Below are 14,340 nucleotides of genomic sequence, written 5' to 3'. Positions count from 1 at the left end.
CAAACTTAGACTCAATTTCAAGTGATCTTCTTAGTTAGAATTCAATAAAGAAAATAAGTATGTGTCTCATCATTGAATTACTTTATTTCTGAATTTATATCAGCCCTCAACGTTTACATTCAGAACAAGGCCTCCCAAATATATTGGCAAGTCCAATTAAACTTGGGTTTTTTAGCCAACAAGTATATGAGAAAAATAGAATTAGACATGATTTTTACCTCACTTCAAATTCTGTCGACATTAAAATGGTTGTTAGAGCTTCCTCTACACCAAAACCGAGATTTAATACCATGCCTAAAGGCTCAATTCACCCAAAAGATGTGACCACTAAAATGTAGGACAAAACCTTATCCAAACACACTCAAACTATCTATACAATCTTCAATTATATTCTGACGTGTTCTTATCCATTACACCACCATTCTTTCTTCATTTTATTCCCTTTTTTAACACAAAAATCATGACAACATTCATCAGAACATCAAACTGTCAGTCTGTCAGAAACAATTAACTGCATTCCTTAAAAAAGCTGATATGGCATCAGTAACTCCCCTGAAATCTGCATTCATGATTACCAAGAAACCAACAGCATTCAGTAACAGTAACTGTAACTCCCTTGTGGGTCCATCAGTTATTCGAGTCCGACAACCCGGGTTCAACAGGAAGAAACAGTTAACTGTAACAGCAGCAGTCGGGGATCTGTCGTCTGATAGCACGACGTATCTGATTGCTGGTGCTGTTACTGTCGCTCTGCTTGGAACTGCATTTCCTATCCTTTTCTCTCGTAAAGATACGTATGTCACTCTCGCTCTCTTCCTCTATTCTTCCTGTCAATTCATTATTCTCCGCTCTACTTGTATATTGTTTGCGCTGCTATATCGTCAAGTATTTCGTATGCAATTGTGAACAAAAATGAAAAATCCGAAATTTTTAGTTAAATTTTCAGACTTTTTCAATTTGACCTTATGGCATTAGTCATTCCGACTAGCTGAAATTTTTTCACCCCCGCTGACAAATCCCGGCTCTGCCACTGTTCACTTCGTGAATTATTAGAGGCTGTCAGGATTCGAACTCGTGACCTTTGGTTCTGTATTATATTTATTTCTATTATATTGTTGCTTGTGTTACAATAGTCTTATTTGGTAAATTGTGTAGACTAATTAATAATGTGACATTGTCGTCTTAATTAGCGCGATAATTAACTGAATTTGATACAGGTGTCCGGAATGTGATGGAGCGGGTTTCGTGAGGAAATCAGGGGTGCAACTGCGGGCGAATGCTGCTCGTAAGGATCAAGCACAGATTGTTTGTCAGAATTGCAATGGGCTAGGCAAGCTTAATCAAATTGACAAATAAATTTAATTATAATCATGTTTTCATATATGCTACTTACTTCATAAATTTGGATTTGATTCGGATTAAAATTGGTTTGTTATACCAATTGCGAAAATATATATGTTGGTGATCGAATTTCGTGTTTTATCGCAAAGGATTGGTGTCGCGGATTTATATTTCTAGTCCAATTGTGTTTTGTTCCGATGGATTATGGAAATCACAACTGTAATAGAAATACAAGTCATTGTTGATACCAAAAGTAATGTTTAGATGTTTAATCTATGTAACATTGGGAATTTCGGATCTATTTCATTTTCATGTAAATCATGTCATATTAGTTGATGTTGACCAGATTTGAACTCTCGGTCTCGGTCATGCGTACATGTACCGCCTATCTACATCAAATTTTACCCATGTGACTCTTTTTTCCCAAAAAGAAAATAAAAAACGTCTTATTACTTAAGATTTCACAAAGACTCGGTAACATTTACAGTCTCATATTCGATAATTGATGATAGTGTGGTGTGACTATGTGCATATCAAGCCACTTAATTTTTTTTTTTTTTAATGATAAACGTTTCTACAATAGGCGAACCTTCCTTGAAATTATATGGTACGCGAATCGAGAATCATTCCACTGATCAAGATCGGCTATCTTGTTTTCAGCAGCCAACTACGTTTATACGCTATTTTTGGTCCGTGTTCCTTCGTTAACCATCATATGCACGAACTCTTTGCACTTCATTCCATTAAGTTTGCCTTTTCCCGGATTAGTATACACTCCACTAATTAACTAGACTATATTAGATTATAATTAAGTCAATTAGTCAAAATGGGTTATCCAAATAAAGTAATAGAAAATGGGGCTAAAGTCAAATAGTCATATTAGAATCGCCAGATTCTATAAAATTAAGATCTTATCTAGAATCGGGATCTATCGCTACTTTTATGATCGTAGGATTCTATATGATCCAGATCGAGAATTTAACAACTACAAGTAATAATAAAGTCTTGGCTAGTGGTTAAGATCGACTAATTTGGGCATTAGATTATACCCAAAATCAAAAACAACAAAGCGTACATCTTGTTTTATATACAATTTTCATCCCCTTTAAAGATTGTTTTTTTTTTTGTGTAAAAGAAGTCACAAGAGCGATTTTAATGCTGACGGGGTTCAAACTCAGGTCATGAGTCACTTTTCATGACATTACCAACTAAGCTAGTTGACCTCTGCAATCAGCATTCCCCTCATAAACTCTAATGATGGAGTTTTTGTTGCATAAGTACGAATATTAAAATTGTCTTTTCTGACTCTGTCAATCCATCGGCGGTTCGAACTTAGAAGCCTCTAATAAAACCAGTAAGGTTACAGCCATAAAGTGTTGCTTAAAAATAAGGAGATCACATACCATAAGCTACTAGATGCATATATATGCATTATTCTTGACAAAGAACCCAAAACTTTCTTAAATATGAAGCACAAAGTGAAGATAACATTAATTATCAGCATACACAAGTACAAAACTATCAAGAGAAAATTGAAATATCTTTCAGTTTAATTTCCTTAGGAAAAGGAGACATGAGAGCTACACTTCTTTCTTTGCTAGTGCTTGTGTTTTGCTTAGTCTTTCGAGTTTTGAACGTAAATGCTGAAGGGATCACTCGCCATTACACTTTCAATGTAAGTATGATATGATATGCTTTTCTTAAACTCTTTAGTCTTTTGCAAGACGGTTTTACAGTAAAAGCATTCAATGTCTCGGCCTTTACCATGTTTGTGATGTGCTTACGGAGTTTAAGAGTATTTATTTGTGTTTTGCAGGTAGTGATGAAAAGCGTGACACGATTATGCCATACTAAAAGTATTGTGACCGTGAATGGACAATTTCCAGGGCCTTCAATAGTAGCCAGAGAAGGAGATCGCCTTCTTATACGAGTAATCAATCGCGTCCCAAACAACGTCACTATTCACTGGTAAAAGACTCGCTATTCGTTTGCTTTAGAATTCGAGGTGTGTTTTTTTTTTTTTTTTTTTTGTGCATTTTCAAGCTAAGTATAATGGCAGGGATTGTTTAAAGCAGGCATGGGATAAGGCAAATAAGGAATGGTTGGGCCGATGGACCGGCCTACATTACGCAATGTCCGATTCAAACCGGACAAAGCTATGTATACAACTACACCATAGTTGGACAGAGAGGTACATTGTTCTGGCATGCTCATATCTCATGGCTTAGAGCTACACTTTACGGAGCCTTGATCATTCTCCCTAAGCACCTGTCTTTTTACCCTTTTCCGAAACCTTACAAAGACGTTCCTCTAATCTTCGGTATGACTCCAATCTAATCTCCTGGCTTCTTTTTATTGTGCAATTTTGACGCAATGGTAAAACTGCGTACATCTAATCCTATGACCCGTTCTACAATCCTCTGTTCCACTTTTGTGTCTCATTCTGTGTCCCACCCCACATATTCTAACACATCACTAGTTGCAAGAATAAAATATGAAATATACATATTAATTAGTTGATGTGTCAGAATATGTTGTATGGAGTGGGACAGAGGATCCTTACCGCGTTATACACGAGAAGCTTATTGGTTTCATACTTATGTTCGTAGGAGAATGGTTTAATGGTGACATTGAGGCGATGATTAATCGAGCTACATTAACCGGAGGAGGTCCAGATGTTTCCGATGCTTACACCATCAATGGACTTCCAGGACCCTTGTATAGCTGCTCCTCTAAGCGTAAATATTTTCTTTCCGATTAATTTCATAATTCGTACATACTAGTCTAAATTCCGTGCAATAAATGCGCGGTATATACAGACTTTTTACTTTTTACAGTATTATTTATAGATTTTACTCATTTTAGAATAATATTTCCTTAATTTTCATGTTTCACTCATTAATATATAAAGTTAATCAAGAGAATTGAGTAATTTAAGAAAACGTGTATATTCCAAAAAAAATATTTTAATATAATGATTTCCTTTTATAAATTAAAAGATTATATTTTAAAGTTTAATGATGAAAGATTATTTTTTAAATCAAAGATTAGTTTCATTAAAGAAAATCTAACTTGTTTCCGTATTTAAGTTAGAGCATTTTGGAGGGAAAACTTTTCGAGAATCTTTATTCTCTTAGTACATAGGAGATTCTACACTCGGTTAGTGGAATTTCGAACTGATTTGCCCTGTAAACTTGACTTAACAGAGACATTCAAGCTGAAAGTGAGGGAAGGAAAGACATACCTGCTTCGACTCATCAATGCAGCACTGAACGATCAGCTCTTCTTCAGCATCGCCGACCACACCCTCACAGTTGTCGAAGTAGATGCAGTATACGTCAAGCCATTCGACACACAAACCCTAGTCATCGCGCCTGGTCAAACCACAAACATTCTCCTAACCACAAAACCTGATTTCCCTCATGCCATTTATTTCATGACTGCAAGACCTTACGTGACCGGCCTGGCAAATTTCGACAATTCAGCTGTCGCTGGCATTCTCGAGTATGCATCTCCCTCTAATCCGCATCATCAAGCCCTTCGTATGAAAAATCTTCCCTTCTTAAAACCAACTTTACCTGATCTCTATGACACCGGGTTTGTAACCGAGTTTACTGCTAAGCTTCGGAGCTTGGCAACCCCACAATTCCCGGCCAAAGTCCCACAAAAAGTCGATAGTAAATTCTATTTGACAATAGGGTTAGGGACGTCTTCCTGCAATAGTCGCGACAAAACTTGCCAAGGACCGAATGGGGCTAAATACGCGGCCTCAATCAATAACGTCTCATTTGTACAACCAACCAGAGCTTTACTCCAAGCACATTTCACTGGTCAATCAAAGGGTGTATATAACCCTAATTTCCCTACTAGTCCACCTGAGTCGTTTGACTATACCGGAAATCCACCAAGTAACACATTTGTTACGAGTGGTACGAAACTGATTGTCCTGCCTTATAAGACTAGTGTAGAGGTAGTGATGCAAGATACTAGCATTCTTGGTGCTGAGAGTCATCCCCTTCATTTACATGGATTCAATTTCTTTGTTGTCGGTCAAGGTTTCGGAAACTTTAATGCTGATAAAGATCCAGGTTATTTCAATCTTGTTGATCCTGTTGAAAGGAATACTGTAGGAGTTCCTGTTGGCGGTTGGGTTGCTATCCGCTTCTTGGCCGATAATCCAGGTATTATACTTTCTCTTATTCAGTTGTCGGGATTCTGGTACTACCTAGTCGAGTAGCTTACTTTGTAACATTGTAAGTTATTCTCCTTATGCTGTCCAAAAAAAAAATAATAATAATAATATACTTTATCTAGTTCTTTGATTTATTATCGGTTTTTATAGAGAAATACGATACTGAAAATGTTTATGTAACATCGGTATTATGGGAATTGGTGCAGGAGTATGGTTCATGCATTGTCATTATGAAGTGCACACAAGCTGGGGATTGGAAATGGCATGGCTTGTCTTGGATGGAAAACACCCAAATGAGAAGATGCTTCCGCCGCCACCTGATTTACCCAAGTGTTAGTCTCAAACATTCACCAAAATCGGATTTTTCCTGATGGATTCGCGGTTTTGGGTGAATTACTTAGGACTAATATACATTGTTATTTCTTTTATTGATTTTTGTGAATCGTTTATTTAGTCGTCCGTGTATATAATTTGTAACATTCATTTTTACAGTTGATTAATATTTTTTCGGGGTGGAAAATCAATAAGACAGGAGCCGGAGACGACTCCTTTTGTATAGAATTCAGGAAAATGTGAAGTGTAATTGAATGAAATCTGGCTTTGCTTGGTTATGAAGTTTAAAAGTGAGATTGAATGAGAATGAGAATGAGCAAAAAGTATTGCTGCATTCTTAAGACATTCTGAATTTATGATTGCTACATTAGTACTCAAAGCAGTGACATTCTGACTTCAAACATTCTACTGTATTATTCATGTATTCAAATAGACGCGTCGTAGAGTCGTAGAATACAGTTAATAAAGAGAGGTCGGATCTATACAACTCGAAAATAAACATTCAAGTAGCTGAATTTATTGTTTTAGTTTATCGTATTAGTAAAATAAGCGTTTTTGACCAAATGAGTCAAATATCATCTGTATAAGAACTCTTTATTTACGGTTGCCCAAAAAAAAAACAAAAAGTAGCTGAATTTCAAATCATCAAAATTTATGAACTTATTTAGATAAAACAGTTATCATTTAATCATTTAATTTTCTATGATATTTTCTAATATAAAGATAACAATCAGAGAAAAAAGAGAGATTTTCGGTCAAAAAATTCATCGTACATTTAACCGATTTTGCAAGGCTTATTACCTTAACAAGTAACAACACAACACATTTGCAAAGTCTCGAAATGACGGGACGACAATTATACAGTTATGCAACGTATGAATTCCGACAACCTTATTACTCAAAATAACACATAACATCGACATTTACTAATTTATTTTCTCTCTATTCTAAAGTTGTCATTCCTATGAAACAAGCAATACAATTTTTTTAAAAAAATGACCATGACCATTCTGTTTCATAATACAAATATACACTTACATTATAAATTGCCAAAATTACAAACCCATTGACGTGATGCGTGTCATCAAGGAATCTTGTTCATGTAGTAGCGAGATGTGCTGTAAAATGAACTTGGGCTTCCGGGATCATATCCAAACATCAGGGCCACGACAACATTCAAGGTTTTCGGATTCTACCATCTTAACACTCCCCCTATCCACATAACTCCTAATCAAGTAAAACCTTTAGCAATATGTAGTACTCCGTATGAGGCTAAGAATTGTGACACTCGACTAAATCTATTCACTGTACCAGGCAATGCAAGAATGCTCGGAAACTGATGAGAAGGGGGCTTGATCATGGCTTTTGCTAATCAGCCAGATGAGAGTGATTCTTTTTAGTCTGAGGCTGGTCCGGTAAGTTTATCATAAACCGTGGGAAAGCGTGTACCTGCCCCAATGTGTCCCGAAGTAGGGCATATCCAGCTAAATATATTAGGACCGAGTACCTAGTTCACAGCAACCAAATAGGTCAGAGGTAAACATGATATAAAGGGTTTAATTTCACTTATTATGTAAGTTATGGGGCCAAATTACTCCAATTGAAAGTTGTGGGGGTTAATTTCACAATTGCAGCAATTGTGAAATTAACCCCCATAACTGTCAATTAGAGTGATTTGGCCCCATAACTTACATAATAAGTGAAATTAAACCCCTTTATCAAAATCTCACGAGAAATTCAATTTATCATATCAAAAAGAGTTTTTTGTCGAAAACTACCTTATATTTAGGGGTATTTGTAAAAAGACTACCTTGTATTATTTTTCTTGTATTATACTACCTTTGTTTTGTCCTTTTTTTGGTCAAAAACTACCTATGCTGAAACTATGACGAGATTTGGTCCATTTAGCGACATTAACTCATCTCACATGACTCTGTCTACATCTAACAACAATAATAAACTGCGTCCAAACCACAATTTAACTTCATGTAAACAAAATTTATATTTTCACATTTCAATAATAACTACGAACATCTACTAAAGCTAAGCATAAGTACATCATGACTTCCCAAAATTGGGCCTAAGCAAGATTAAAGCATAAAAGAGTCATGTATGATAGGTTACAGCCAGGAATTAGAGCAAGTTTGTCTAGACTCTTAGCGTAGGTAGTTATTGACCAAAAATAAAGAAAACAAAGGTAGTTGAAAACAAAAAAAATAATATAAGGTAGTTTTTTTTACAAATACCCATAAATATAAGGTAGTTTTCGACAAAAAACTCTATCAAAAAAGTGAAAATGGTTAATGTTTTTATGAAAAATACAAAATAAAAGTTTACAAAAATAAATTAAAAAAAGCACAATTAGATAAAAAAAATTAAAATACTTTACAAAAATCAAACAATTTATTATTTTTAATAAAGTACAGATTTTTCAACTTTTTTTTACAATTTTGTAAAAACATTTCAATTGCAAAATATTTTGTTAGGTAGTTGTGTTAAAATCAGAAGTCGGAATAAAATATTTTCGTGACAAAAAATATAATAAAAGGGCAAAAAAATATTCAAATTTTTCTATTTTTCAACATTTCAAAAAAATTCACATAAAATTGTTAATTGTCTTTTTTTAAACAAAAATCATACCGAATTACACGTATGTAAAAAAAAGTTGAAAAAATATTTTGCAATTGAAATTGTTTTACAAAAATTGTAAAAAATAGTTGAAAAATCTGTACATTATATAAAAATAATAAATTGTTTGATTTTTGTAAAGTATTTTTCATTTTTTCTATCTAATTTATGCTATTTTTTCTTTTTTCTTTTTTGTAAACTTTTATTTTGTATTTTTTATAAAAACATAATCATTTTTACTTTTTTTGGTATGATAAATTGAATTTCTCGTGAGATTTTGATAAAGGGTTTAATTTCACTTATTATGTAAGTTATGGGGCCAAATTACTCCAATTGAAAGTTGTGGGGGTTAATTTCACAATTGCACAAAGTTATGGGGGTCATTCACCACTTCCCCGAAAACCGAACCCTCCTTCCAATTCAATTAAAAAGCCTCATTTGACTTTCCTTGAGACGAGGAAAAAAAAAGTCAAACAGGTTTATTTGTTAAAATAGAGAGGAGTACGTATGTAACCCTGAACAAAAAAGGTCCTGCCTTAAATATGCCATCTAGGCAAACATCGTCTAATAAGTAAAGGGTTTGTTTAGATTCGCTTGTAGGATAGAAGGAGATTAGGGGACGGGGGATAGAGCAGTGTCATTTTCCTTTCAAATCTTCCAGATGCGAAATGATGTTAATTTGGCCCGTATAAAGGTAAAATGGATCCCTATGTTCCCCCCTCTCCATATCCCTTTCTCTCCCCTCCCCTCCCTCCAAATCCCTTCATTCAAAGTTTCAAACAATAAGAAACCGACAAAACACAAACTCACAAATCAAACAAAAATATATGGACGGTGCATATAACACACACGGGTATAAGTGCATACTGTGGCCTCATTAGAAGATCAAAGGGGCAGAGCAACTTACCGCGGTTAAGTTGTCAAAAGGACCGAGATCATACGGATGCCTGTATACTTCTCCTCCTTTCTGAGCAAGCCACATAGCTCTGACTCCTTCATAATACTACAAGTACCAACGAAACGATTTGAATTCATTTGATTATAGGGTAGAATACTAAAATTGATGTTGCCTTAGTATGAAGACTGCAAACCTCGATGGTGGTCTTGTTTCGTAGGATGAGGTAGATATGCCATCCTAAGAGAACACTGAGTGCTATAGTCAAGGGGAATATTAGAAGGCATGATATCACCTGAGAAAAAAGACATGACATCACTGAATGCACAAGGGAATCCAAAGACATTCAACAAGTAATCTACCTTGGATTAAACACAGTAAACGACCAATTTCCAAGATAATAAGGTTAATTTTATCCCAAAAAGTTAAATCAAGGGCCTTACATATAAGGTTCTTGAAGATCCTTCGTTTTCTGCTTCTTCCTTTCCAAAATCACTAGCTATACTGCCGACAAGTAACACCTGAAATTGCATAGGATCAAACCCGACTTTATGATATTAAATATTCCCTCAAAAGATACGTAGTAGATAATACAATCTCCTGATATTAAAATTGAAGGTCGTTGCAGTAAACCAATGAACATATAATATACTCCCTCTGTCCCGGTCATTTGTTGTCCTTTTCCATTTTGGGGTGTCTCAGTCATTTGTTGTCCTTTCTATTTTAAGAATGAACTTGATGAGTAATTTGATCATTCTCATTCAATTTGTTCCACTTGTCATTTAGTTATTGGCCTTTTCCTCTTTCCTTGGTCTTTGTGCCAAAACGAAAGGACAACAATTAACCGGGACGGAGGGAGTAATAGAAACAAGATTCATGAAAACAAACCGTAGAGTGTACGCATGCAATTACAGCATACATCACGAATACAAAGAAGATCTTGTAGTTTGCATGGCCTACGCAGTTGTTTATCCAGATGCAGTGGTGGTCCTGACATTCATAAGGGTAACAGACTATCGATTCAGTACATCACCTTTATCGATATAAAATGTACGTAGGCAATTAGGCATAACAGAAACTGGACATACCATTCGTAAAACACATCTTTTGCAAACTCTGCAATGATGTGCACGAGGTGGCTTATACTGGGAACACTTCTGACAATATCTTAAATCACCTCCCTGTAAATGATAGGTAACACAAGAATGAGCCCTAACATCGTCACCAATTGAAAACAACAATAACATTACACCAGCGCCTCAATGGTTACCGCAAATTGCGGGGTAAGGAGGGGTTGGATGTAGCCAGTCTTACCCTTGTGTTAGCAACAAAAAGAGGTTGTTTCCAAATGACCCAAGATGACATTTACATCTAGAACTACATTCAGCCTAGCGAAGTAGATCAAACAAAAAGAATACGGCCTAGACAAAGGCTTGAGCTCTTTCTACTTTATTACAACCAATTAGCAACTAACACAAATTGTAAGACAACAAATTATTATTAGTCGCTCTATAAGAATTTACGACAACATTGTGACATTGTGTTATTTAAGTGTCCACACCTGTCTTCATATCCAGCTCAATGTATGTCTACCACTTCGTTAAGCACATCCAAGTACGACTATGCAAAATTCGTTCATTGAGAAACCCAAACTAAATGTAAATAGACAAGGGTCTAAAAGATGTATAGTGAGTACACAGTCAACAACTTATACACATTTTTTAAATCTCAGTTTGGAAACTTGATACAGAAATCATATTGCTTTTTGACATACTTGATGTAGGAGCCTATTTAGAGTCATACGGGTATTGATGATGTGCCTCTTACATCATCTTAATATCTAAATGGGTGTTCAATTCACCAAAAGTTCGTCTACATTCTTTATTTTTAGCGTGTCCACTATTATACTCGATTGTGTATATATCACAAATAAGAAAAGGAATTCAGAGAAACACACACACACACACACAAAAAAAAAAAAAAAAAAAAAAAGGTTTTTGTAAGTCGTAGACAAATGAGCAGTGAAAGAGTAAAACTATAGAAGCACCAAAGGGGGAAGGGTCAGATAAGTCATAAAGAAATGAGAGTTCGTAAAACCATCTAAGCCATATCTTGAGCTTTTTATCTCAAGTTGATGATATTAGCAAGCTATCTCAAAGTCGATTCCTTATATCTAAGGCTTTCTGCATAAACCTCTATAATGATGGCCAATGCCATAAAAACAAGATTAATCACACTCACCCATAATAACGCATATCACCTATATTCGATTAACTTGCCAAAATCATGGACACCTAATGTTCAAACCTAGTCTTTACATCCTCAGCGTCAAGTCCGGCAACTTTATATGACTATACTAATGTTAACCTGATGATCGTTACATCTAAGTTCAACCAAAACCTTCTATTTCAGGTGCCAAAGCCCAAATGTTTCAACAAAAATCACAATACCACCACTTTGCTAATGCTAACCAGGTGACCATTTCGCGTACAGTCTAACCAAAACCCTCTACCTCAGGTGACAAATGTTTCGATAAAAACCACAATATCATCACTTCACTAATGCTAACCTAGTGATCTCACCTAAGTTCAACTAAAACCCTCTACTTCCAGTGCCAAATATTTCGACAAAAACCACAATACCATCACTTCATAAATGCTAACCTGGTGATCATTTCACCTAAAGTTCAACCAAAACCATCTACTTGAGGTGCCAAAGATTTCGACAAAGACCACAATACCACGGCATATATAACAAAACCAAGAAAATCGCTCAATGAAGCATAAAATCCTAACATTTCATTATTTGTGCAAAATGAGACCATTAACCAAAACTCATAAAGCTTTCACCTTTACAATTAATCCTGCAATTCCCTTCAGCTTTACAAAACCCGAAACAATCCAAACCATAAAAACAATACTACTACAACAACAACATTACCCTAGTGCCTCAATTGCTCCTGCAAATTGCGAGCTAGCAAGAAAGGTCGAACATACGCAGCCTTACCCTTATGTTAGCAACACAAAGACGCTATTTCCGAATGACCCAAAATGAAAATAGCGTCAAGAACTGCAACAACACAAAATGTTAAGTACCTTACGCTTGATCTCCTGAATGGGATTATCAGCATCTTCAATATCAGGCACAAAAGAACCCGGAACACGACCGGGATCCGTAAAAATGGCAATAACATAATTATAAACACAAGCAGCAGCAACAATGGTAAAAGCAAGAGCATTAATAACACCAGGAGAAGACCAAACACCAAACCAACGATCAAGAAACACAAAAACAGTAGTAAAATAAATGTAAATAATTGCTGAAATTACAACAATTACTGGTATTGTAACCCTACACTCTCTTTTCTCTCGATTTCTACTTGAATCTTTCATCATTTGGGGATTTAATTTCTGGGTTTTTGTTGATTGATTGAATTTAGGTCAAGGAATTGATGGGGTTTTGGAGATGACGGTGACTCGGTGAGTCGACTCACCGTCGGAAGAAGAGGGAAAGAGGGAAAGGAAGAGGAAGAAGGAGGGAAAGGGAGTAGTTTGGTGAAGAAGGAAGAAGGGTGTGTTTGAGATCATTTTTTTTGTTAGTTTTGAGGATGTTCTTCCCCTTTCGAGAGGGATCAAATCATTTTTCTCTATTTTTTTTTTATTTTTTACTTTTTAGTTATTATTTTTCTTCCTTTGGTTTTTCGGTTCGGGTTCAGTCGTGACACTAATCGTTCATGGATAGTTTAGTCGGGTGTTATGGAGGAGTCGAGGAGGTGCATGACGAATTGGCGGTGAGTCGAAAAATTCAGTGTGGGGATCGTTTGTCTGTTATTTATGAAATGATGATAGAAATTTGGTGATGTGTCAAATCACATTTTTATTACATTTATTATCATGTGAGTATGTGATATTCCGGATTTATAAGATTAGTTTATGCTCTAGTGCATAGACTTTATCAAATTAGCTAATGTTGCAAATCTTTAGGTATCTGGACAATTACTTATAAGACCTCGTTTGGTTGATGGACGAATTAAATTCATGTGTTAGTTTGCAGTTTACATGAATTTAATTACTACATCACAATTCACATGAATTGCAAAAAGAATGTTTGGTTGCCATGTGGAAATTTCTTTTTCCCATGAATTAAACTCCCATGGGTTGTTTGGTTACATTATTTCAATTCACATGATTTTGATCAATAAATACAAATATACCCTTATTTAATATAAATTTCTATTTTTTAAGGGCAAATTAGTAAATTTGGTGGGGAATGGATGTGGGAGTTTCCAATGACCATGAGGAGGGTGGGTAATTAAACTCCCCCCATTATGTAGGAGTTATAAACTCCAAGGGAGTTTTAAATTCCACCATTTTACAAGATTTAGGGTAACCAAACAAGCATTCAAAAACCTTCATGGATTATACAACCAGTTGTATATGTTGTACGGTGTAGAACCTGAGCTTTGTGTCAAAGTATCCGAGCTTTATATTAAAGAATATGAGTTTTATTAGAAAACATTGGGTTCATTCATTTACACATTAAAAACACGAAATTTAAATTAGCTCAGAAAGAATACAAATAAGCTCGGATTCTTATATTTGGTTGTACCATGCTTATGGTACAACTGGATGTATAATCCTATTTGTGTTCAAAAACACAATTCATGGGATTCTAAAACTCCCATGAATTAGAAGAGTAACCAAACGAGTTATACATAGATATGCGTGTACTTCATAAATAAGAATGTAATACGTGGTATCAGGTATGCATCCAATGATAATCTATCATATGAACTCCTTTAACCTGATAGCTAGAATCTCAATATTCAATTTATTTATAAGTCGTATTACAAAACTATCAATTATCACAGTGTGGCAATATTCTTAAGGATTGGAATAGTATTTTGGTGTATATTTATCGCTTTTGTTTGAAATTATCGACCTTTGTAAAA

The 14,340-nt window shown here is 35.2% G+C and overlaps 3 protein-coding genes across 3 annotated transcripts; 2 read left to right on the top strand and 1 right to left on the bottom strand.

Moving 5' to 3' along the window:
* Positions 1-216: 216 nt before the first annotated feature.
* Positions 217-1,666, top strand: LOC141595217 (uncharacterized). Its single transcript, XM_074415186.1, has 2 exons — positions 217-794; positions 1,218-1,666. Exons 1-2 carry the CDS (start codon positions 535-537, stop codon positions 1,354-1,356), a joined length of 399 nt encoding a protein of 132 aa, XP_074271287.1. The 5' UTR covers positions 217-534; the 3' UTR covers positions 1,357-1,666.
* Positions 1,667-3,163: 1,497 nt separating this feature from the next.
* Positions 3,164-6,042, top strand: LOC141647643 (laccase-17-like). Its single transcript, XM_074455950.1, has 5 exons — positions 3,164-3,309; positions 3,417-3,661; positions 3,951-4,079; positions 4,548-5,522; positions 5,740-6,042. The coding sequence occupies exons 1-5, from the start codon at positions 3,164-3,166 to the stop codon at positions 5,868-5,870; spliced, it is 1,626 nt and encodes a 541-aa protein (XP_074312051.1). The 3' UTR covers positions 5,871-6,042.
* Positions 6,043-6,614: 572 nt separating this feature from the next.
* LOC141595212 (putative protein S-acyltransferase 16) lies at positions 6,615-13,007 on the bottom strand. Its single transcript, XM_074415182.1, has 7 exons — positions 12,485-13,007; positions 10,478-10,570; positions 10,278-10,379; positions 9,833-9,910; positions 9,586-9,684; positions 9,402-9,497; positions 6,615-7,373 (listed from the first exon to the last, which is right to left on the bottom strand). Exons 1-7 carry the CDS (start codon positions 12,782-12,784, stop codon positions 7,263-7,265), a joined length of 879 nt encoding a protein of 292 aa, XP_074271283.1. The 5' UTR covers positions 12,785-13,007; the 3' UTR covers positions 6,615-7,262.
* Positions 13,008-14,340: the final 1,333 nt, after the last annotated feature.

Source organism: Silene latifolia, chromosome 1 (assembly GCF_048544455.1).
Source record: "Silene latifolia isolate original U9 population chromosome 1, ASM4854445v1, whole genome shotgun sequence".
NCBI classification, from domain to species: domain Eukaryota; kingdom Viridiplantae; phylum Streptophyta; class Magnoliopsida; order Caryophyllales; family Caryophyllaceae; genus Silene; species Silene latifolia.
The sequence above is the reverse complement of the archived record's forward strand: the minus strand, read 5'-3'. Positions and strand labels throughout refer to the sequence as shown.

Bases quoted from the DNA above. Each gene is read 5' to 3' on its own strand.
- LOC141595217 (XM_074415186.1), top strand. From the start codon at position 535: ATGGCATCAGTAACTCCCCTGAAATCTGCATTCATGATTACCAAGAAA. The intron at 795-1,217 runs GTATGTCACTCT...AATTTGATACAG, and splicing joins CTTTTCTCTCGTAAAGATAC to GTGTCCGGAATGTGATGGAG.
- LOC141647643 (XM_074455950.1), top strand. From the start codon at position 3,164: ATGAAAAGCGTGACACGATTATGCCATACTAAAAGTATTGTGACCGTG. The intron at 3,310-3,416 runs GTAAAAGACTCG...TGTTTAAAGCAG, and splicing joins AACAACGTCACTATTCACTG to GCATGGGATAAGGCAAATAA. The intron at 4,080-4,547 runs GTAAATATTTTC...TTGACTTAACAG, and splicing joins GTATAGCTGCTCCTCTAAGC to AGACATTCAAGCTGAAAGTG.
- LOC141595212 (XM_074415182.1), bottom strand. From the start codon at position 12,784: ATGATGAAAGATTCAAGTAGAAATCGAGAGAAAAGAGAGTGTAGGGTT. The intron at 10,380-10,477 runs GTATGTCCAGTT...TATGAATGTCAG, and splicing joins AAAGATGTGTTTTACGAATG to GACCACCACTGCATCTGGAT. The intron at 9,498-9,585 runs GTTTGCAGTCTT...TGGTACTTGTAG, and splicing joins GAAACAAGACCACCATCGAG to TATTATGAAGGAGTCAGAGC.